Source organism: Podarcis filfolensis (assembly GCF_964270895.1).
Source record: "Podarcis filfolensis genome assembly, chromosome: 6".
Lineage (NCBI taxonomy): Eukaryota > Metazoa > Chordata > Lepidosauria > Squamata > Lacertidae > Podarcis > Podarcis filfolensis.
Window position 1 is genome coordinate 18053092 of NC_139609.1, and position 25970 is coordinate 18079061.

At 41.5% G+C, this 25970-nt stretch overlaps 1 protein-coding gene across 10 annotated transcripts in view; it reads right to left on the reverse strand.

The window, feature by feature from the left end:
• The window catches only part of KCNT2 (potassium sodium-activated channel subfamily T member 2), a 217809-nt gene that overhangs the window by 8046 nt on the left and 183793 nt on the right, over positions 1–25970 (reverse strand). For all 10 annotated transcript variants that reach the window (XM_083620256.1, XM_083620252.1, XM_083620253.1 and 7 more), the window contains 5 exons: positions 21821–21955; positions 15109–15220; positions 4573–4674; positions 3261–3344; positions 2537–2665 (listed from right to left, as the gene is read on the reverse strand). In XM_083620256.1, coding sequence (XP_083476382.1) covers positions 2537–2665; positions 3261–3344; positions 4573–4674; positions 15109–15220; positions 21821–21955 — 562 coding nt within the window. The remainder of the gene's footprint in view (positions 1–2536; positions 2666–3260; positions 3345–4572; positions 4675–15108; positions 15221–21820; positions 21956–25970) is intronic.

Genomic DNA, 25970 nt, shown 5'->3' on the forward strand with positions numbered 1-25970 from the left:
AGACTTTAGTTATATTGAGTGAATAAAATATTTATTAGAAATTGGTCAATTAATGGTTAGTCTTCAACCATTACAGAGCTGAGACTCACCTTTAATCCTAACCTGCAAAATAGAAACCACGGTTGATTATTATTATTTTTACAGTATCTCTCTCCAGGTGCTCTTTTCCCATCTAACTTTCTCTTTGTCATTTTCCCTTGTTATCTGACTATCCTGTTAAAGAAAAGCAGCAAACAAACTAGTTTGGTGTCACCAGTACACATTTGGCCAGCACAAGTCAGGGATGTACAAAGCCACTCTTGCCCACTCCCAAAATCAATTGAGCTTTTCAAGCATTTCTGTCAAAAGTTCAATATTAACACTTGATAAGCCCAAGTGATGGGCCACTCCTTGCTTTCCTACCTGCTCCCTCCATCTGTCTGAGGATGGGCTCAGATTGACACCAGATGTCCTGCAAGGGGTCTCCTTTGCTGTAAAATGTACACATGGTTCCATTTTAAGCCAAGCGACTTTGGACCAAGTCCCAGAAATGTAATGACATCAGGGAAGCCATGACAGAAAATTGCATTTCATTTTGAGTCAGGCCCAGATTGAAAGAGGTGCAGCTAGCTCAAAATGGGACCAGCTTTTTTTGTGACAAAACTTTCCGGAACAAGCCTCACACCACCCCTAGCCCAAGCAACAAAATATTTAATCCCTATTCTTTTGTGTTAGATAATGTTTATGCAGTGTTCCTGTTTTATAACTTGATTAGTGACTCCTCAAGGCACAGAAAGTTCTCTCTCTTTAAAATAAAAACAAACTAAAAAAAACTCTACATATCCGCAACTTTCAATTTCTGTTCCACAAATTCGCATTATGAAAAATTGTGGATTCTAAGTAACGATGGGCCTAATGGCCATCATAACTGAATGTGAATATAACTAAGAATGTAATAAATGGCAGAGTCACATGTTATGCTGTTGGAAATACATTCATGCCAATTGCATACCAGAAAATTTGTGCAAATTTATTTTACTGTAAATTATAACAAAAACAGAGGTGTACTGCAGGACTACTTAATTTTTTAAACAAAAATGGACTTAAATGAATAGACCTATGCTTTACAAGCTGTTTCTCATGCTTTAGAAGTATAGAATTACTTAACATTTTCACAAGGTTTTGAGAAAACAGATTCCTCAATTAAGTTCCATGGTAGTCAAGCTTTATTCTGATATACAAATAAGTGTTTCTGTTACATAAGGATAATGTGAGCCTGATCCATGTTTTCACATATCACACTGTCATATTTTAATGCCATAGTATTTTCCACTCAATGAGATTTAAGCATTCACAACTAATATAAGTTACCAACTAATAAGATAGTGCTCCAGGCAAATAAGATCTAATTCTTCTTACATAGTTCCACTACCTTACCTTCTGTTTGAACCAGGCCAAAATTATTATTCAGCACACAAAACTGAAGCAATGATACTGAGATTTCTTCCAGCTACAAGAGGTCTATGATTCCAACAAAAATCATAGCCTATGATTTCAACAGAAATTACTAACGCACTCCTCAGGGTTACACAGTTATAAAATAATAAATTCTCGTAAGTGTTGATTGCTGAATTTGTTAAAAGCTATAAAGCTGTTGTTGAATTTTCCCTGTAACTAAATTTGAGGCAAAACAGAAGGTTGTAGCTTGGGCAAAGGTACGGTATCTGAGGAATTTCACTAAATTGGCCAGGAGAATTTCACATATCCCTAGAATGAAACAAAGCTGAAGATCTGCAATCAAGCAAATTGTTTCCAAGTATCAGGGCTGGTTTTATAGTAACTTTATGTCAGAATTTGCATCCTTCCTTGGCACACACTTTGGTGGGCAAACATAAACATATGTATTGGTCTTTCAGAGATCTTGCCAGAAGCAATTCTCATGATTCTTTTAATGTGGGTCTGTATCTAGGTTTTATTACAACGAACTTTGTACCCCTTGCATTTTGACAGTTCTTTGATTCAGGTTGCAGTGACACATGTGAAAGAGTTTTAAACTTGCAATGGAGAAGTTGAAGAAGCACAACCAATGGCATAACAAATGTGGGGTGTGTCTTTGGATGATGACACAATGCAGTGGCAATAATAAAATGAAAAATAGCTAGTTTCTCACCTTCAATCTGCTGTTCTCCCCAAATGATCACTGGGAACTTAACTACTACAATACATGTGTGGGATATTGGGCCAGCTTTAGAACTAAATTCTCTAAACAAATAGTGAACAGGGGTCAGGAGCAACAGCAAACTGAATTTGTTTGAATTATATCCAGTGCAGGTTTCAAAATGTTTGAAGATGTGTGATGCCCTCTCACATTTTACATTTATAGATTCAAAACAGCACTGTTGTTTTGAAACTCTAGCAGAAAGTGTGAATCAGAGATGAAAGAAAGGTGAGCAAAACATAAGTTAAGTGAAACCACTCTGTCACTGTTCATTGCAAATTACTTAAGTAATGTTTCTGAAACATTCCTGATCAGAACTTGTCTGTAACCCATCCATACCTCAGACGTTGCAAGTTTCTGAGATTCGGTTCTATAGATTCCAATAGGAATATCCCCCGTAGAAGAACAAAGCTTCTGGTAGAGCCTGGCGTACGTTCTGATCCACAAATCATCTTCTGTGATTTTCATCTAGACAACAGCAGCAACAAAAAGAGCCTGACTGTTTGGAGACGTTTTATTTACTCAAATGATATATTAACACAATTGTTGCAGCATACAAACGACTTATCCCAGTTGCTCACCATACATATTAGGCTACACTATCTCTTTAGACTTTGTAGATAAATCAATTCAGAACTGTATATAACTTTGCACCATCTGGAGAATATTAATAAAAATAATTGCTGAATCAATTTTTCATGTATGGGGTCAGTTTCTATAAATCCCCTTCGCCTCATAAAGCACTTGAGACTGTATCCGATGAAGTCATCCCGTTAGCAGAAAGGACTTCTACCTGTTCAATGTGGGAGGTTGTCCCCACCCCCTGAAATCAATATCTGCTTCAGAGAACAGATTTGGAAGAGAACACAGGGAGAAGTCCAATTTGCTGCTTTGCCATTAAGCAAAAATGAATGCCTTGCACCTATTTTTGTTAATATTGTTTTCTGTACCAAAAGCAATCAGACAGCTACTCTTAGGGAGAAAATGCAATATGAAAAACAAATGAAGAAACAACCAAAGTATCAACAAACTTAATTATATGGGATTAAATAAAAATACTTACAGAACAAAGAAAGCCAGAACCTGGTGTAGTATCTAAGCCCAGCAGAAGTCTTGTGATAGATATCATGTAATCTTTAACAAAGGACTGCAAGTTTTAAAAAGAAAAGTACTTTAGTATATATCAGAGTACAGTGGTACCTCGGGTTACAAACGCTTCGGGTTAAGGTTACAGACTCTGCTAACTTAAGGTTACAGACTCTGCTAACCCAGAAATAGTACCTCAGGTTAAGAACTTTGCTTCAGGATGAGAACAGAAATCATGCTCCGGTGGCACGGCAGTGGCGGGAGGCCCCATTAGCTAAAGTGGTACCTCAGGTTAAGAACGGTTTCAGGTTAAGATCGGACCTCCAAAACAAATTAAGTTCTTAACCAGAAGTACCACTGCAATCAACATTCCTAAACAGAATAGGTAAACACATATATTGCTTTTTTTTGCAGTGGATATTTACTTTGTGGAGGGAAGACCAGCTTCACAACTAATGATGCACTTACTTTTTGAGAGCTTTATACAACTACTGTGTTTGCAGAAACACATTTTTCTTTGTCCATAGCAACCTTTTGAATTGTTTGCCATGCTCCCTCAAAGAATGGGGACAATAGCAAAGTATGCAATCCTAGGTTCCATCACATCTCCAATTCCCTTCCTCTATTGTGTGGGCAGGTAATCCCTCCCATACCTGGCCTGGTCTCCTTGGCAACGCTTCCCCCAGGTGGGATTGGACAACTGACTGAGGTAGGCGGAGACCTCCAGGTATCCCACCTGAGGGAAGGCAAAGCCAAGCCTATGCTGTTGGAGCCGCTCCAGATCTAGGGGCTGCACGCGTCCACGCAAAGGGTGCCCCCTGTTTTAAGCGGGGAGCGGTCATTCCCTTCCAACCCCCCCCCCCCAATATCAAGGATTTTTAGATAATGGCTAGCACTCAGCATAAACTCTGCAAAGTATTGTATATGGTGATGTACTATACAACATACAATTATTAGTATGTGATGGGCTGTATGAATGCAGCCGGGTCTGTAAATGGCGTAAGAACTTTTGAGATGGGTAGCTAGCTAGCTGTTCTCAGCTCAGCATCAATCCCATCCCAGAAGTATCAGCTTTTCCTCTATGTTTTGCAGCATGCAATAAATTGCTTGTTATTGTTGTCTCTTTGCTTTCTCAGGGTGAACAGCATGACATTTTGAAACGGCATTAGCATTCTGGCACAATGTCACAGATCCCGATGTTGGGGTAGACCACTGAGTTATGATGTTAGTATGGGGTTGGGGTGCTAGTATGAATTCAGAAAAGGAATAAATTCTGTCCTTCACGATACCTGATACAGCAGGGTGTCCAACATGCTGATACTAAAAACTCTACCAGCAGCAAAGGGCAACCGAAACATGAATGCCAGATTGGAGCCCTTCTCTCGTTCTTTCTGTTCAAATGGGGAAGAGGGGTGGGTGGGAGAAAAAGATGAGAGAGAGGGAGAGAAAAGAATCGGTAAACACTTCCAAACATTAAGTGAATGGCACACTGGGGCTTCCCACAGGAAGCATTCTGCCAAAGTAAACCTCTAATGCTGCTGCAGATTCATTCATTAAAACACTACTTGGAGAAATGCAGTGCCAGCTCTCAAATGGATTTTATTTCCTTCTGACCCTCCATTTTTTGAGAGATTGTCCTTGCATCTGCATACACAGGAGTGCCTACACACATGTACAGGTTCTGTCATCACCGTTAAACTACTATACACTCTCACTAAACTTTCAAGATGAAAAGCTTAGTCTCAACAGTTTGGGGACAACTTTTTCTTTTGAGAGTTCCCATCACTTTAGCTCCTCAACTGGCAAGAGCATTTATTCGAGACTCTAATCTCTTCCCATTATACAGATTGGCCAATAAATACCTCCTGTTGTGTTACCTAAAAGTTCAATTCTCCTACAAAGAAATGTTAAATTGAAAGGACAGCACAAAACTATGTCATAATACTGGAATAGTCACTATACTTTGTGCATTAAACATTTAAACATTTAACATTTAAACTTCCGCTGAGTTGTCCTGTGTCTTTTTCTTCTCTTTTGCACTTCATGATGTTTGTCTGTTTTTCTCCACCCCCACAATGCACCCATCCATATACACCTGGCAACTAGGCATAACATGTCATGCAACTGATGACAGATATTACTGTCCACAAAAGCTTATGCCACAATAAATGTGTTTAAATAAATAAGGTGTTATGGGACTCCAACCTAAAAGACCACCTAATACTTTTCATCATATAAAGAGAACAGCAGTATTGCTATTAGTTTTGGACTGGAGGAGTTCATTGCAACAGCTCCCATAGCTAGGCACCATGGGAGCGTTCAGTTTATCAGGATCGGCTAACAGTTGGAAAATAGGGAGCTGGCAAAGGTTGGTGCACTGGTTAATATGTTGGACTTAGGCTGGAGAGAACTGGGTTTGCATGCCTCTGATCTTCCATGGAGCCAACTAGGTGACATTGGGTTACCCAACGTAAGAATCATATACAAGGTCGGACCAGTCCTCTAACACCTCAAGCTGACAAAACTTGCAAGTACTAAGCCATCGCAGAACACCATTGCTCCTGCTGTCCAAGAAAGCAACTGAGCCTCCTAAAAGATAAAGGTAAAGGACCCTTGACAGTCAAGTCCAGTTGCGAACGACTATGGGGTTGCGGTGCTCATCTCGCTTTACTGGCCGAGGGAGCCAACGTTTGTCTGCAGACAGTTTTTCCAGGTCATGTGGCCAGCATGACTAAGCCGCTTCTGGCGAAACCACAGCAGTGCATGGAAATGCCGTTTACCTTCCCGCTGGAGCAGTACCTATTTATCTACTTTGACGTGCTTTTGAAGTGCTAGGTTGGCAGGAGCAGGGACCGAACAATGGGAGCTCACCCCGCCATGGGGATTTGAACCGCCGACCTTCGGATCGGCAAGCCCAAGGCTCAGTGGTGTACACCACAGTGCCACCCGTGTCCCGAATTGAGCCTCCTGCTCCACTACAAAGCTGAGAGAAAATGGCATCCACACAACATAGCAGCTGGAGCTCTTATCTTTCTCAACAAATCTCTGCCAAGCTAATAGCCGCTTAATCATATATGTGGCAATTCCTTCCCCCTGTAGGGCTGTGTACCAATGACTTTTCTTGTGAGTCTTTGTTGTCAGTCAGTACAAATGCCCATTGTTTTCCGTCTTAGTGTGCTGTTCTTATCTCATAATTTGTCCCAACCACCCTGTGAGATAGATTTGCATGAGAGGAGGCTGAGATAAAGCCATCTTATCTAAGATCACTCCCTGAGGCACTGGCTGAGAGCTGATGTAAATTCAGCTCTTCCTCATCCAAGATCAACATCCTCTAATCCTCCATTCTGGTAAAGTAAATGTTAATATTTCCCTGTTAGAAGGAATGAACAAAAAACCCGTCCAAAAACTCCCACAGTTTTTTTTTTTTAAAAAAAAACAGGTTGCCCATAATTACGGAATTGCAAATGTTATCACAGCACTAACATGTCAATTGACTAGCATTCAAGTTTACATCTGCTTTATGAATAATGAAACATGGCTCTGGATGTTAACTCTGGCCTTGTCCACCGAGATTTGTGGCAAACAGATACTTTTTGAATTGCGGCAGTAATCGCTCTCATGCATTTTTAATTGATCATCCAAGTTGCACGGAGATAGAGATACAATTTACTCCTTGGCACTGTGAAGGCCACCACAGCAGCTTTAATTATTTGGAACCAGATCGTTCTGTCCTCCTACATATTTCACAGTAGAAGCCTCTGAAAGTGGAAAGACCGCAGGAGATTCAAGTTTGTGTGTGTTCTCTTACAGAAGAGAGCCTAGCTGTAGGACTTCTGAGATCTGTTCAGCTCCAGCTCCAGCTTTGAAGACTCTGTGCCACTGGTTACCAGATAAGGAGTTTCAGTAGAAAATGGATATTACCCTCAAAGTCTGCTTGTGAACTTCCCTGTGGATCCTACAAATGATGCTGAGTGAGCTTGGGAGATTAGTCTGACCTAGAATGGAAATTTTATGTTCTACTATAGCAGGGTTTCCCAAAGTTGGGTCTCCAGATGTTTTGGACTACAACTCCCATAATTCATAGCTAGCAGGATCAGTGGGCAGGGATTATGGGATTAAGTCCAAAAACAGCTGGAGATCCAACTTTGGGAGACCCTGCACTACAGGTTGACATTTCACTGAGACATTTTCTGTGCACTCCAGAATGTCTTCTTCTCTCCCAGCCAGTGCCAAACTGATGACCAATGGGTGGAATAATCCAATGGATTCACATGGTGAGCTGTAACTGTTAGTGGGGCTACCCTCTACCAAGGCTTTCCCCCCATTAATGCCCCCCTCTGAGACAGGCCCAAAGGAGTTCCAACATTTACGGTTGGGAACCATGTTTGGCTAGCTTAACCAAAAAAGGCAAGCGTCTCTCCTTGTTTCAACAAATTTGTTGATTACATTTATGTAGAATTTCAAGTTACAAAGGTTGGTGCCTTTTTGACAGTTTGAAGGAAGTCTAAAGTAACCACGTAATAAACAAAGCCAACAATTTTGTATGCAGGTTTGCCTAATATACACATCTTTGCAAACCATATTTTCTGTAATATTTTTATTTTCCCATATGCAGTGCATTTTGGAACATTATTTTCACTAACATATGCATTCATATTCAAACTTTACCTCAGATGCGTTCATTTTTGTACACATTGTTTGGCAGGAGAACTGCATTGCAAAATTCACCAAAGTGTGAATTTTGAAGGATGGTCACGTTTCAGTTTGCATATTGTTTTGGAAAGGATGAATTAGGTAAATGTATTCCACTTCTTGTGTCTCACTCATGTTTTAAACACAAACTTAAATTATGTGCATATTGAAATATGAAATATTTGCATAAGGCTGCTTAAAATATTTGGGTGTGATTCATTTTGATCTTTATGTTACAATTATTTTGCATAAAAGCCTTTTAGAAAACAACTACACAAACAGTGGAATCAACAGACTGAGGACTAAATGCCTCAGGCTAACAATGGACTTTAGCAAACTGGCAACAATGTTTAACTTATTTCTCATCTTCTCTAATTGATGGGAAATGAATTAAGTTTTAATGGTAAAACATGAAGAGTTGGGCAAGGAAGGGGAGATGAATGTTGGAGCTTATAGGAAGCTTACTGTTTGTTTTTGAAAGGAGAGAGTTGACTATTACTATTATTTTTAGCAGTTGATTTATTCAGCTCTAGGTTGCCATATATTGAAGAGTAAAAAAGGGAACACATTTGCCAACTTCTACTTTTAACTATGGATCGCTTTATGCATTAGATGACCTATGCTCTGGTACACAGAAACTTGCATCCCAATAAATATTCCAGTGGTTACTTAGCCTTTTTAGAAGGGATCCGAGAAGAATCCTAGAATGCTTTTCGTTAGATCTCCAAGTTACAGAGCTAGTAAATGTCAGGAAGTTCTCCGAGTGGCATGGGAAATTCCGTTTCACTAGTTATGTGAAATAGATGTCATCTCCCAATGTTTCCTCCTCAGTTATTGAACTAATTCAGGCAGCTGAACTACTTTTTAAGTTAATTACCCACTTGCTCCTCAATAAGTATATTTAATATTATAAATATTTTAGACTTAGCTGCCATGTGTGGAAAGATATCTACAGAGAGTATAGGGCATACCAAAACCTTCCCACTCTCTTCCTTCAGCATATGTACATGAGAACCACACAAGGCATTGATGGGAAATCTCAGACTAGTCTACCTCCTAAGGTAGACTAACCTCAGTCAAGGCTCATAAGCTCAGAGCTCATGTTAAAAGATAAAGGGACCCCTGACAGTTAAATCCAGTCGCAAATGACTCTGGGGTTGCGGTGCTCATCTCGCTTTACAGGCTGAGAGAGCTAGCGTTTGTCTGCTCCACAGAGAGTTTTTCCGGGTCATGTGGCTAGCATGACTAAGCCACTTCTGGCGCAACGGAACACCGATACCAGAGCAGCACACGGAAACGCCATTTACCTTCCCGCCGGAGTGGTACCTATTAATCTATAATAATAATAATAATAATAATAATAATAATAATAATAATAATAATAATAATAATAATTTATTATTTATACCCCGCCCATCTGGCTGAGTTTCCCCAGCCACTCTGGGTGGCTCCCAATTGATTGTTAAAAACAATACAGCATTAAATATTAAAAACTTCCCTAAACAGGGCTGCCTTCAGATGCCTTTTAAAGATAGGATAGCTGCTTATTTCCTTCACATCTGAAGGGAGGGTGTTCCACAGGGTGGGTGCCACTACTGAAAAGGCCCTCTGTCTGGCTCCCTGTAACCTCACTTCTCGCAATGAGGGAACCGCCAGAAGGCCCTCGGCACTGGATCTCAGTGTCCGGGCTGAATGATGGGGGTGGAGATGCTCCTTCGGGTATACAGGTCTACTTGTACTTTTTGGCGTGCTTTCGAACTGCTAGGTTGGCAGGAGCTGGAACTGAGCAATGGGAGCTCACCCCACCATGGGGATTCGAACCGCCAACCTATTGATCGGCAAGCCCAAGGCTCAGTGGTTTAGACCACAGCACCACCCACGTCCCATTGAATTCATGTTATTTGACCACAAAGAAATAATAGTGGTGGTCAGGGTCTCCCATTTCCTGTAACCACCTAGCACACAGGATGCCCATGGATGTATGCTGAGGGGAAGAGGGGAACATCAGCCTCTGTGGTCCCTCCATGGGTGAGTGCTTTACACAAGAAGGACTGGATCAAGATACATATGTGTGTGATTTTATATTGGAAGAGAGTGACATTGCAAAATGAAACTAGAAAATATTCCCATTCAGATAAAGCGTTCTTAACTATAACAGAAAGAATTCTAAAATGTAAGCACAGACCCTCCAAGTGTGCCTATTTTCCAGGGACAGTCCTGGATTTACAGAAGCCGTCCCAGTTTCTGATTTGATCCCATAATTTTCATCAGAGAAATGTTGGAAGGCATGGAGTTATGCGACCCCTGAACCAAAGACATAAGTAACTATGCAACCTTTAGAAGACATCTGAAGGCAGCCCTATATAGGGATTTTTTAAAAAAAATGTTTTATATTTTTATATATGTTGGAAGCCACCCAGAGTGGCTGGGGCAACCCAGTCAGATGGGTGGGGTACAAATAATAAAATTGTTGTGGTTGTTGTGGTTGCTGCTGCTGCTGCTATTACTATTATTATCGAACAGGGCATCCTTATTTTCATGAGAAAATGTTGGAGAAATGTTGGAGGGTATGTAAGCACAAGGACAGTGGCTGCAATCCTGCAAGCAGTTAAAAATTGATTCACAGATATGTGCTCTTCACTTGATGACTGCAACATCAACAAATGACTCACATGTCTCAACAAAACAGAAGAGACGTTACAACAGAGACAGAACCTCACGTCTCAATGGAGTCAGTTTACATACAGTATACAAGTGCTGATTATCTAGTGTACAGTAACCAAGTGCTGTGATTCTGAACTAGGTCTTAGATTACTTAAATCAGGGATGGGTAACCTGTGGCCCTCCAGATGTTTTTTGGACTTATAGCTTCCTCCGTCCCTAACCTTTGGCCATGTTAGCTGGGACTGGTGGTAGTTGGAGTCCCTCAAAACCCTAAGGTTCCCCACTCCTGATTTAAATTACACTAAACAGAATGGATTTAAGAAGCTTCATTATGCAAATATTGCACCCAGTCTTCAGTGAAAGCAATGAACACATGCTTAGGCAGCCAATTTCCCTACTCCTTAATTGCAAAACATTTCCTAGCTATTAGGATGCTGTATGGAGGCTTTCTTGAGTTTAAATTTTCATGGAGAAACCAGAATGGATAGAGTTTGACTTCGGCATATGGTTGCCGTGTTTTTCATCTTCACATTTTTCTGCTGAGCAAAGGGCTCTTGCTTGTTCAGATGCCAACTGTGATTGCTTAGCTATTTCCAAAGAGGAAAAACAAGGGAAGTTGCAGCTGTAGCAGCAGATGGAGTTCTCCTGTGACTCAGGGATTTCTTGCTTCAGAAACCCATTAAGCCACGAAGTCAATTTTCCATGTATGTTTGTACGCTTTAGCTGCAGGCAACTGCCTCATTTTTAGAGTCCCTTTGTAAAGGGGGGAGCATAGCAGAGGAATTAACAATCAGCTGTACAATGGACCACATAAGACAATTTCCTCTCAAATTTTAATTGCATTTCATTTTGCCTAAGGGAGTTCTCTGAAGCTTAATGAACTACAGCTACACCTGCAACAAAATGGGCTGTGGTGACTGGTAAAGGTGAAACGAATGGAAGGGGGAACTAACTGCAGCGACTTTCCCCACATGATAAAGAAGCTTATTTGTTTCACCTAATGTCTCCACTTGTCGCCATGTGGAATTAGAGACTAGGCAGGAAGTCAATTAAGCAACTTTTCCAGGATTTCCCTAGTTTTTCAGGTTTTCCTTCCAAAATAGCATTCAAAGTTTTCGCAAGGTGGGGGAGCAGAACTGTGTCTATTCTGCCCCCATCCTTCTAGAATTTCCTCCCTATGTAGGCCAAACAAGGCTCAACATCATACTTTCAAGAACTACCGTTTAGAGTTGCCACCTTTGTTCTGGCAAGATATAGGGCAGGGTGGGGCGGTTGCAGGGAGATTTTGTTTTTTCATTTGGTGCTGAAGTGACTTCAAAGCAATCCATTACAATCTATTGCAGTCTAATAGGTCCCTCTGGAACTGGTCACACACAGAGAGATGTGCACATACACATGAATTTGTAAATGTGCCTGTGCTTGGCTACCCAGAGCCTTTCATGTATAAGCAACTATCTGACTTTTAGAAGACATCTGAAGGCAACCCTGTTTAGGGAAGTTTTTAATGTTTGATGTTTTATCGTGATTTTAATATTCTGTTGGGAGCTGCCCAGAGTGGGTGGGGAAACCCAGCCAGATGGGCAGGGTATTATTATTATTATTATTATTATTATTATTATTATTATTATTTCACACACCCTTTCAAACACATGCTGTCATGTGTGGAGAGTCTGCCTCCCTCTCTGGTAACTTCACAGATAAGAATTAACGAGCAGTTTATATTTTATAGTTCTTTTATTCAGGCATCGGGATGCAAGGAAAAATTCACATCCCTTCCCAAGGAGAGCAGTTGGCTACTCTAAATCCTCCTGCTTTCGTCTTCTGCAACAGCCGAGGTGCCAACGGGAAGTTATGCCTCCTCTCCGCATCCTTTGTTCTCTAATACAGTACAACCGTTTAGTTCATGCGGATGGAGGGTCCTCTCCAATGACATCTCTGCTATCTGTTCCCTCCCTTCCATTCCACTTGCCATTATCTCGTAGCTAGGCAACTCCTGCCTAAACCGCTCTGTGTCTAAGTCTGTCTCAGCTTCTGAGACAGCTGCAGGGAAGGGGAGTGAATCTTCCCCCTCGAGCTCCTTTTCTGAGAGAAGCTGTTCTGCATGGGAAGGCACTCCCTCCCTGCTTCAGACCATTCCCTGACACATTTGGAGAGAATTCCTAACTTGGCAGAGAGAGAGAAAGAGAGAAAACCTCAAATACAAGATAGACCTGTACCAATACAGGATGCAGCATTTTACACTGCAATACGGGACAATCGTGTATTATACAGGAGAGGTGGCCACCCTAACTATAGTGTAGTGTAATATAATTAATAATAATAATAATAATAATAATAATAATAATAATAATATCTCAATATGCATTTTCAACTGAGTTGTTGTTGTTTAGTTGTTTAGTCGTGTCCGACTCTTCATGATCCCATGGACCAGAGCACTCCAGGCACTCCTGTCTTCCACAGCCTCCTGCAGTTTGGTCAAACTCATGCTGGTAGCTTCGAGAACGCTGTCCAACCATCTCGTCCTCTGTCGTCCCCTTCTCCTTGTGCCCTCCATCTTTCCCAACATCAGGGTCTTTTCTCTTCTCATGATGTGGCCAAAGTATTGGAGCTTCAGCTTCAGGATCTGTCCTTCCAGTGAGCACTCAGGGCTGATTTCCTTAAGAATGGATAGGTTTGATCTTCTTGCAGTCCATGGGACTCTCAAGAGTGTCCTCCAGCACCATAATTCAAAAGCATCAATTCTTCGGCGATCAGCCTTCTTTATGGTCCAGCTCTCACTTCCATACACCACTACTGGGAAAACCATAGCTTTAACTATACGGACCTTTGTCGGCAAGGTGATGTCACTGCTTTTTAAGATGCTTTCAACTGAGTTACTTCATGGAATAAAAAGTTTTATTGGTGTTGGATGAATTGCATTCTACCGAAACTGACGGGCTTTTCTTAGTATATTCTCTAATGCTGCGTTTTACAAGGAAGACTGGTTACTACAAATATTGCAGGTAAGATTCACCTTCTGTCGTGTGGGCAGGGTGGTCCCTCCCCCTACCTGGCCAATCCCCTGGCAACGCCTCCCCAGGCGGGATTGGGCGATTGGCTGAGGTAGGCAGAGACCTCCAGGTATCCAGCCTGGGGAGGGCGAAGCCAGCCCGTACTACCGGGAACCGCACTGGGATCTGGGGGGCTGCACATGACCACACAAAAGGCGCCCCCCATTTGATGTGGGGAGCAGGTATTACATGGAAAATATATCGCATGGAAATATTACTGAAAATATTACATGAAAAGGTTTATATATTTTACCACTCCCGAGAATGTTGCAGTTCTTGCCATGCTCTCACTCTTCAAGTTTCAAATCTGTAATGGCCAAGTCCCTGGCACTTCTCAGCCATTCAATGCACAAATGCAAACACACTCAAGCATGCACATCTAATTTAACATAAGTTTAAGTTTTCTTATAGCTTATAGATGGCTTGCATATATTTGCACTCCATAAAAATGGGCTCTTAGGAGATAGCTAATGAATGAAATTGTATATAAGGACATTTTAAACAGAGAGCAAACAGAATGAAGGCAATTATGAAGAGTGTTTTCTGATAGCATGCTACATTTGAACTCAGAACAAAATTAGCATTGCCCCTCTTATCCAAAAGAATGCACATATATTAAAAGTGCATATATTAGCTTCAATAATTTCCACAAATAATTGACTTAATACTTGATACATCAGTTTAGAACTGCTGTGCTAAAATTATTCCAATGCTCATTATTGTTTGCTCTTGCAATTAAATAGGCTGCTTAAAACACTTGTTGATTACTTTCCAGTTTGGAAAATCAGGACCTGAAGTATTAAAAACCAGAGAATTTTAGCACACACAATCTCCCCACTCCCCACAAAACCCTGCCAGAGTGCTGAGTTCCATTTTGAATATATTGCATGAACAGGTTACAATAGTGGAAAGTATGTGATGCTGGCAAGTATTTTTTTTTGTTTTTTTGTTTTCTAAATCTGGCAACACTTGACAGGCAGTATGTAATGGTAATTAACATTTGACCACTGACAAAATTCATGTGGTAGTTGAAGCCTGCCAAACTCTTTTTAAAAAATCAAGAATGGCAATAAGCCTAAAACATTCAAATCTGAATTTTAAGACAAAACATTTCACATCCATAATATGTCTTCTGAATTTCACGTTAAAAATTTCCAAATTTTGCAAATTTGCTAATTTTGTGAACATTTGCAAATGTTAATGTGTGATAAATGAAATCATGCATTTGCACCACTGACAATGGTTTATATTAATATTCTCACAATTACTTTGGTAGTTATGATGGTAAGGTTTGCAGTTCTGTGCAATATCATTTTTTAAAAAAACAACAACTGGAAAATTATTTATCTTAGTTCTTTTTGAAAGGCATTAAATAACATATTTTAATTATAACTCAATGTAGATATATATTTTTCTTACCTTCTCCAATTTTGACAGAGCAAGAGAGTAGCAGTCTTTGGCCCTGAATTGCATGAATCTCATGTTGGCTGGGTGAGTTAATTCAGTTATTATGCTTAGACTAGAGAACAACCTAAATGTTTTTACAAGGAGATAATATAAGTTATTCCTCCAGTAACATCAACTGGATAAGATAAAACATGACAACATATACAAAAACTAATTACTTGTAGCTCCAAAATTATAATTAGTCACAAGGAAATAACAACTTTTGGCAGAGGCAAACATGTCCCTCTAAAAGCACTAATGTGCTGCACAGATTCAGCATATTACTTTTAGAAGGGTGGCTTGTATAACATTTAATATGACAGAGAAGGCACTGAACAGTAATTATTTGAGCTGTGTTTGATAATTTATTCTCAGAAATGAGACAGTTCTGCAGAAATGGAAGAAAACCTGGATAAACCATTGAAATGGTTATGTAGCCTTTACTGGCTATAAAAGAAATAACTTTTCCAATATGTAAAAATATAGCTGTGTTGAAAATATAAATTACACTCATGATTCATGGAAGATGACTAAAATGATGGCTCCATTCCAGCCTGTCAGGAAATCCCAGAGGCATCAACTGAGCTAGTCACAGAGCAAAACTAACATTTTTATTGCTTTCTTAAAACTGAAATCAGCAGGAAAAAGCACAAAATTATATTCTTTACGAGAAGGAAAGCAGACAGAATTCCGAAGTGTGGTTTAGGAACATACCTAATTCTAAGAAATATTGACTTAAATGGACATATGAGGATTTGGATAGCATTCTACTAAATAATAATTAGGGTGAATTTCTTGCCATTAAAAAAAATAGCCATTTTGATTTTCGAAATTGTTAAATGCTCTGGAATTAGTAATTTGAAATGGTTTAAATACCACATAGGAAATTGTACCATATCACCACCCATTTGAGAATTTGGGGAAGACTGGCTTTGTAAAGCTAGGGTAGCTTAAGTCACAACACACACACAAGCTTTACAACACATGCTGTAGTTTTGCTACGAAGGATGGAACCTGTTCAACCCACATTATAACTCAGTGGAGGGTTAAATTGCAGTTAATCTATCCTCTCCTACCTACTAAAACCCATCCCACAATGCTGATATTGTCAGCTGTATCCAGTGCTTTTTTCTGGAGGGACGCAGGGGTACGCATACCCCTAAACATTTTGTGAGTCTAAGCTTGGCCTCATTAAGGGACAGTATTTCAATATGAGTAGGAAAATGAGAGTATCCCTAAACATTTGTTTTAGAAAAAAAGCACTGGCTGTATCTATTTCAAAAGTTACAGGGTATATTTTCATGAGTTTGGGGTTCTGTAAGTGCCCAGCAATCTAACTCACTGTAAAGATAACATTTCATATATTTGCTAAGTGTGGAATATTTAAAACAAGTGCTATGAAGCAATTAAGTATTCAGTAGCTACAAAACAGTCCCCTTGGCTTTGAGTAATTTGTCTTGCTGTAGATGCTGGCTCTCATGTGGATATACTGGAAACTGCCTGGCCTATTTGGTGTATTATTTATTTATTCATTAAAACAAATTCTCTCACACTTTCAGATAATAACCTTTTAGACCAGTTAACTACATGTGGAATGAAATCATCTCTTTTTTTCCCCTCGTTCTTAAATTTGTTAGCTGCTTTTCTCATAGAGGAACCCACAGCAACTTACAGTAAAACCAGTTAAGAACTTTCAATAAATTTCTAAAAGAAACCCAGATAAACCTATAAAACAGACTTACTGATCCCACCTTGCTACAAGGTCACAATGCCACCCTACAAATTAAGTGACAAATGAGTAAAGAGAGAAGTATTTGCCTGACACCAACAATTAGATAAAGATGGTGTCAAGCATGTCTGCTTCGGGAAAGCTTTCCACAAGTAGAGAGGAGACCTCACTGAAAAGGTCGGATCTTGTGTTGCCACCCTCTGAACCTCCCTTGGAGGGGCCGAATGGTGGTGGCAGGGTCTGGGTGGTTCTTGTGGGGAGGGCCAGTCCTTGAGCTATTGGAGTTCTGAACTGCATAAGGCTTTAGAGGTCAAAAACTAGCATTCTAAATTGTTCAGACCGTCCTGACCCGATCAACATTCTGAGCTCCAAATTCTGTACCAGCTACAGTCTCCAAACTGTATTGAAAGGCAGCTCAATGCACAATGCATTGTAGTAAAGTCTAGAGGTTCCCACAGGGCCTCTCCTCTTCACGGAGGGGAGGTGTTGTGAGCGGGAACTGCTTCCCGTGCTCGCAGGGGGCGTAACTCAGCTCCTTGCGTCACTGAGTCCTGTGCCCGTGTCACGCTCACCAGCCAGCCTATACGGCTGGGTGGGGGCGTGGCTTAGCTGTATTTGAATGACTGTGGGCACACAGACTCTCGTTCCTGGCTTCCTCAAATCACCCACCCACCCACCCTCCCTTAGGTTGTTTTCTTCGTTTCTTGACCTTGCTATGGACTTTGGTTGGTTGCCCTGGTTATCCAGGGGGCCTGGTAGGAATTTTTTTCCACTTGGCAGATTGGCACCAGCCACTTGGTTTTTCGCCTACATCATAGCAAATTGTCACAACTCTGTAAGGTTTGGTGGTTAGGCATTGGAAAACGCATTGTGTGTCAGAGGGGAGGTTGTGGCCATCACCTACCCCTCCCCTTGAAGGGTATTCTGTTAAAGGAATTTGGTGGTCGTGGTTCCTGTCCGATGCCCTGGTGGTGGCTAGAGCCATGGCTCGACCCCCGGTGACTCTAGGGGAAAGCTTCCTGTTAATTTGCATCAACAAGCTCCCCCTACTGGTTGTTAACCCTTGTGTGACTCCCAGCAGAGCGGGCAGGCGTCAAGTATAGTCTGTCTGATCCAATGCCTAAGCCAATACCACTCATATTCTGTAACCAATAAAGTTGTGGCCTTCTTAGCCCATTAACCTAAGTGCTTGTGTCCATGTGTATTATTATATCTCCAAGCAGGGGCAGGGCCTTGACTCACAACCTAGACAACAGAGGTTAGGCTATTCCTGCCCAGGTAGGGGTGTAGCTGGACCACCAGTCAAAGCTGATGGAAGGAACTCCACAACATCAAGGTCACTGGCTCCTCAAGTGTTATCAGAATTACTCCCAGGCTATATGCCTGCTCCTTCGGAGGAAGCATAACCACACTCAGAGGAGGCCACCTCCTAGGGAACCACCCATTAACAGTTTCTCAGTCTTATATGGATTAAGCTTCACTTTCTGGGGTCTCATTCAGTCCATTACCAAAGCCAATCACAGATCTTACACAATCGTATACAAACTTTAGGTGGGAGTTCCATGGAACTTGGCGGGGCTTATTGCCGAATAGACATGTGTATAGAATTGTGTTGAACACTACAGTGGTACCTCGTGTTACAGACGCTTCAGGTTACAGACGCTTCAGGTTACAGACTCCCCTAACCCAGAAATTGTACCTCGGGTTAAGAACTTTGCTTCAGGATGAGAACAGAAATTGTGCTCCAGTGGCGTGGTGGCAGTGGGAGACCCCATTAGCTAAAGTGGTACCTCAGGTTAAGAATATTTTCAGGTTAAGAACAGACCTCCAGAACGAATTAAGTTCTTAACCCGAGGTACCACTGTACTCAGAAGTAAGCCCTAATGAGTTCAATGGGATTTCTTTCCTGTTAAGTGTGTATAGGATTGCAACCAAAAGCAATCATATAGGAGTCTTTCTCTCGTATTTGGATTCATCCAAGTTGGGTGAGTGCCATATGGACAAAACCCCAAATGGACACAAGTAAAGGTAAAGGACCCCTGGACAGTTAAGTCCAGTCAAAGGGGACTATGGGGTTGCGACGCTCATCTCGCTTTCAGGCCAAGGGAGCTAGCGTTTGTCCACAGACTGCTTTCCAGGTCGTGTGGCCAGCATGACTAAACTGCTTCTGGTGCAACGAAACACTGTGACAGAAACCAGAGCGCATGGAAATGCCATTTACCTTCCCGCCGCAGCAGTACCTATTTATCTACTTGCACTGGCATGCTTTTGAACTGCTAGGTTGGCAGGAGCTGGGGCAGAGCAACGGGAGCTCACCCTGCCACAGGGATTTGAACTGTCGACCTGATTGGCAAGCCAAAGAGGCTCAGTAGTTTAGAGCACAGCGCCACCCGCATCCCACAAGTAGACCAGTAGGGTGGCCATTACCATGAGCATGCTAGTGCCCTTCAAAGTGACATTTTGAGATGGGACAGGCAGCCCCAGCTCTACTGCTGTTGCTGCCATACTGAATCTGTCTTCAGGATAGGCAGTGTTTAAAAGTCCTCCCTGCTGCTGTGGTATGAAATGTTTGGACGTTAAACTGTGGTCCCTAAAACAGCATGAGGAAAAATGCCTCCATTGGTTACCTGCAAAGGGAGTGGCAAAATGGGGCTGCTATCTGTCAATGATCTACACTAGAGATTAAAACAAGCATGCCACATGTTTAATTTCCCCATTCATGGCCGTGACTAGATCTTTGTAATTAGTAAAACATAAAAGTTACGTTGCACCTTCACACACTAAACACGACAACACTAAAACTTTTTCTCCATTTTCCAAAAATGTGTTTTCTAGATCCTCACATTGCTGCTACAAAATTACTGGTATTTCTTTTAAAACATAGAGTAGCTGTCTGATTTACTAAGTCAAACTAAACATTTTGTTTAAATCATATATCCATATCCATCCATATATATATATATATATATATATATTCTCCTAAATTTCAGATACGGGAGAAGGCTGCCATCTAGTGATTATATGCTACACACAAGCATGGACTAGCAGGAGATAGCAAATAATTCCTATTGCAAGCTATAACTAAACTGGAAAATGTATTTCAGTTAAGTGTGTCTAATTTTTCTTGGCTATACCAGTATCTTTTCTGGATCTTGAAAGTAAGCTTTAATTTAGATTTCATCTGATTCTCCTGAATTTTCCTCTCATGGTTAGTGATTTAGAAACTTGTGTTCCTTTGAGAAGAAACAGGGCCTTGTTTGTTTGTTTGTTTGTGTTTGTTTGTTTAAGAAAGGGCAACCCAGCTGTGGATTACTGCAAATTAACAGCTTGGAGGCATTTGTTCCTTGAGCACAAAAAAATAGTGATGAAGTAATTATGGATCCAATAATGGCAATATTGCCAAGCAATTTCATCATGGTTAATCTTCAGGGTACAGATGACAGCAGGACTATAAGAAAAAATGGTGCCTGAAGGAGGGTTTTTTTTGTTTTTTTTAAATCCACTGCCATCCAGTCTATTAATCTACCATTAAAATAGATGGTGTAAGGTAGCAAACTACAAGCAGATTCACATGCAGAAAATGTGAATGAATCGTAATGGCAGAGAAAATTTACTCAGTGGAAGAGCTAATGACTTTTCATGCAGAAGTTCCAAGCTTCATTCCTAGTGCCTCTAGCTAAAGAGAATCGTTTAAGCCAGAATGGGTAGACAGCATTGGGCTCTGTGGGCCAATGGTTTCAACTCAGTATCGGGTAGCTTCAAGTGGAAGCGAAGTCATCCTGAAACTACAGAATTAAGCTCCAAGAAAATGTGGCTAGAAACAGAAAGGGCCATATCAGAACAAAGAAGAGAAGGTGAATGCAGATTATATGTACTACTAAACAGTAGTGTACTGGTCTGTATAAAATGGCATAAAATGCTTTCTGACACCGCTCTCATGTGTATACCTAATTTTTGAAATGTCAAGCAGGACTCTTCCCATTGGTTTCGCTCCTGAAGTCTACATGTTCAGTGAAACATTGGTAATGGAAGCCTGTGAGCTTATAGTTGTGCACGCACAGGTTTTCTACCCTACTAGCAATCTCTTAGTTTACACACAGAAGCAGAGAGCTACTGCTCAAGAGCTACTCCTTAAACCAACACAACTTTCTTCTATAACTTCTAGCTTCTTCTTTTTTTAAAAGAAGAGGGAATCAGGAAGGGCTGACACTAGCTATGAACGTTGGGGTAGGTAGGAGAAGAACTTCATTTCATAGCAACAGAACTACTCACCAAGGAATAGTTCAAAACAACAGCCACTGTTGCAAAACCAGCAATGGCCATCTGTATTGCTGCAGTTTATTCATCCAAGATTACTAAGTGGTTAATTACACACGGTAGTAAATACACCATTTGCTAACGGGTTATTGTATTCTAGCAGCTGCCACACAAAGTGTAGCAAGCAGTTGTGTCTTAGTAGTATGTATTCAGCGGAGAAGTATCTATGATGCGCAAGATGAGAGAAAGTGCAGGCCTCATTTGTACTGCTTGATGCCAAATGTTAGCTGTGGGGATGCAACCTCAAACCTATACTTGACACACACACCAATTTCAACTGAACCTTCTGGGACCCATTGGTGAAAGAGCTGGAGCAGATATAACATGCCATGAAGTTTCAGGCTTAATCATACTGTATGTGCCAACCAGGAGTGTCAACTTGAATAAAATATTGTGGGGGCCCAAGTCAGCCCCGCCCCGCCTAATCGATCACATGGGGTTTGGTTTGGTTTTAACAAATAAGTTGTTCTTAAATTTTATAAAGTCACTCTCACACCATACATTTAAACAAAGCCATATCTAGGGGGTGGGCAGTCAGGTTTTTTTGATTTTTTTGCCCTGGGTGCATTCCACTTAGCAGTCTTCACCATAACAAGAATATACCACATGCAACAAAGGTACAAAAGTACTGCCACTTACCGAAAGAGGGTTTGTACATTTACAATAGTTTTAGCATCTGCCATATAGTCCTCTTCAGCACTCATGGTGCTTTCCTTATCCACCACGACCACATTTGCAGCAAAGGTCACACCACACCTTAGCAAATCATCTAGGCTTTTGAAAACAGGGCAAAATGTTAGGCAATGTTAAAAACATATGGCTCGTCATAAAATTAGCCACATATTGTAAGCAACCTTTACAATATTTAGGAATTTGGAACCCTGGAGGTCAATTTACAACCTGTGGTGAATTGATTGCCCTGCAAGTCGTTGAACTCAACCTTTGTTGCACCTTAGCATGCAAAAAAACAAAAACCCCTAACATTTGCTGTTGTGGTGGCTCCTTATATGCAATAGGGAAGAAGTAACCCAATATTCGACATTTATTTCAACTGGCTTTCAGATGGTTGCCATGGGTCCAATGGTCATGTGGCATGACTCAGCCCCTCAGAAGATCAATGCACGGATAAATCTGGTTCTGTTTTAACTTTGATTAACTAATCAAGAGCCAGCCACAGGATTGATCATTCGTTTCCTGCAGCCCCAGCTTTGCAAGAGAAATCCCACCCACTCACACTTTTAATAATGGTTGACTTTGGTAGCAGCTGCTTCAGCGAAGTTGACTCAGGACCCATTTGAGTGTGCCAGATTGCATGGAAATCTTGCGCACAAGCACAAGGGAACACAGGAAGCTCTGCCCCTTGTGTTGATAGCTCAGTTGCCTTCCACACTTTGGAGGGTGGTCTACAATGGGGGGCTCCTCTCCTCCTGGAGGCTCCCACCATGATTTATAATCCCAATATTTCAGGGTTCCAAGTTGTGCTTTCATTATCACCTTTCTGCTTTGTTTTGCTATTGCTGCGCCCTGAAGTGAAAGGAGAGATGGTTGACCATCCCTGGAAGACACTGGACCAACCCACCCCTGATTTACAACAGCTGGCCTTGACACCAGACATCTGGGTGGGGTGGGGAGTTTAAAGGCGGGGGGGGAAAGGTTATGAAAATGAATGTTATATTATATAAAATATAAATGTATTGTCTTATTTCTCCCACTTCCCCCCTTATGATAATATATATTGCACTTCTTCTTCTTCTTCTTCTTCTTCTTCTTCTTCTTCTTCTTCTTCTTCTTCTTCTTCTTCTTCTTCCTCCTCCTCCCTTGTAGACCTTTGCATGACAAGTGACTAATAAGCCTAATATATGAAATGAAATGAGTAGAAAACCTTGAGTAGAGGAGGCTCCGCCCCCTTTAGACTTCACCCTCTAACTTGTGGGTGACAATTGTGATTTGCTTAATGTGCTTGTTCCCTACCAGGACAGACTTTGCTCGTGTGCTCAAGACATCGATTCCATAAAACGTATTTTGTTGCACTGTGCAAAATATGAGCAAGCCAGGGCTGAACTGATACTACCCTTGCTGGTACCTTTCCCAGGAAAATCAGAGGCTCACTATGTCAGGCTCCTATTGGAAGACCAGACAAATGCTAGAACATTAGCAGTGGCAAAGTTTTTATTGGTGGTTGCAAGAACCAATGATCCCTATTATTCTGAACAAAATGCTTGTTTAACCTGGAGGTAGGCCGTATGAATTGTGTATTGCTTTGTAACAATTTGTTGGGTCTCTGGACCGTAATAAAGATTGTTGTTGTTGTTGTATATGTGAACAGCACAAATAAAGCTTGCTTTAAACCAGTATCTGAAACCCACATTAAAACCCAGTTTCAGATTTCAACAGCCAATGTCACTGCCAGTATACTGCTTAACCAAACAGCAATGTTTGCTTCATGGAGTGGGAAAGAAACAATCTTTCTGAGTCTGGCATCCAACTTATTAAACTGTGGTTAATTAGGCATTGCATATGTACTGACCCACAGTATGATTAATTTCCCTTGGCTGATTACTATCTTTTGGGACACTATTTCTAACTAAAAAAGTAAAGGTCAATTTAAAAAAATGAATAAACCAGACATACCATATTGGTTAGTTGGTAGGAAGTAATTACACAGCATGCTAGGAAGGGTGGCAGGCGCAAGCCTTCCGTTTTAAAAAAAACGTTGGTAAAACTATTGCTTGAGTTGCATTAAGATGGCATTTCAAATAATCATATTTCATTTCCAAAGGCTTCTCATGAAACTGCATTCTTCCGGAAACCCAGCATGATGACATTCTTCCCTGCAATGGTTTCCTGGTGTGTGAAAGCATTTAATTTGCTTCTAAGATGTGAGACAAAGTTTGGCAGTGCTTGACATTATGCAAGCCCTCACTGTCTCCTCCTTGCCTTGTTCAATCCACCAAGAAGATTGTTCCATGGAAGGATTGCATTGCACAAATTAAGTTCATTAATTGCACGCCCCGTAAGTTTTGGGTGAACACGCAAAGCAGGCACCCCCAATCTCGGCCCTCCAGATGTTTAGGGACTACAACTCCCATCATCCCTAGCTAACAGGACCAGTGGTCAGGGATGATGGGAGTTGTAGTCCCCAAACATCTGGGGGGCGAGTTTGGGGGTGCCTGACGTAAAGTGTGAACATAACAAATACATTTGCTGGCGTTTATCATACATGAAGGTTTGTCAGAGAGACAGCAAGACAGAGGCTGTCTGTTGAATGTACACTAAGGTTAAAGAAAACTGGATTTGTTTCCATATGGTGTGGAAAACTGTATTCAGACAGTTGACACCTGCAGCTTTCCACGACTGGCAGTCATGCAACAGTAGCAATAATTAAGAAAGCAGCAGAAGAGAAGAAGAGTTTGGATTTGATATCCCGCTTTATCACTACCCTAAGGAGTCTCAAAGATGCCAACAATCTCCTTTCCCTTCCTCCCCCACAACAAACACTCTGTGAGGTGATTGAGGCTGAGAGACTTCAGAGAAGTGTGACCACCCAAGGTCACCCAGCAGCTAGATGTGGAGGAGCAGAGATGCGAACCTGGTTCACCAGATTACGAGTCCACTGCTCTTAACCACTACTCTACGCTAGCTCTAGCACTTCAAACTGTTGTTCTCAAATTACAAGAAGGTCCATTGAAAGCATCCCCCACACCACTCTATGGGGGAATGCAACAGATATGGATGTTGCTTTGGAAACACAAAGAAACACTTTTGATGCTGATGCAAGCATGTAAAAACAGAAAGAGAGCCCTGTGGATGGGGCATACTAAATTAATATTGAGGTGAACATGATGGTCTAAGAGTCAGCTCCCAAAGACACTAAGGTGCCTGAATGCTTTTTCCAAGGTGTGTGGGTGTGGGTGTGGGTGTGTAGCAGCTAAACAAAAGTGCCATTTAGTTCAGAATTTTGCACAAGAGAGAACTCCCCCTTTCACTTCAGGTCATTTGTCTTATCAAAACTACCTACTCTGAGATGCTCTCCACCCCTTTTACTGTGGGTGGAGGATACGTCTAATCCAGATTCTAGCTAGAGACAAGAAATTAAGTTCAGTAGCTGCCTAAATGGAATTTCCGGAATTAAAACACCAAGCATACGCTGCTTTCAAAATTCACACTTCTGTGAATTTTGTAATGAAGTTATCGAACCAGAAAATGTACCGTATTTTTCGCTCTATAGGACACACTTTTTCCCCTTCAAAAATGAAGGGGAAATGTGTGTGTGTCCTATGGACCGAAGACGGCATAGCCCCGCGACCCTCTCCCGGCTGGAGAGGTGACGCACGGCTATGGAAGGAGCCTCTCCACTGCGCCTTTCCGCTGCTCCCTGACCTGCTCTTTGGGGCTGGTGGTGGGCTTCCCCCCGCCAGCCCCAAAGAGCAGGTTGAAAGGAACCTGAAGCCTGGAGAGCAAGAGGGGTCGGTGCGCACCGACCCCTCTCGCTCTCCAGGCTTCCAAGGTAGCCGCCTGAAGGCGACTGAACGCACCTTAAACGGCACCTTGTTTTAGAGGGGGAAAACAAGAGGGGGGGAATTCTCTCCCTCTCTGTGCAGCGCCTCCTGCCGCTTCGCTGAAGGGGTGCTGGGCAGAGAGGGGGAGAATTTTTTTTTCTTGTTCTCCCCCCTCTAAAACAAGGTGCGTCCTATTGTCCGGTGCGTCCTATGGTGCGAAAAATACGGTATATATTTAGGGGAATCGTGCAGAAAAATGCACATCTTAGCAAGCAAAAGAATAATATACA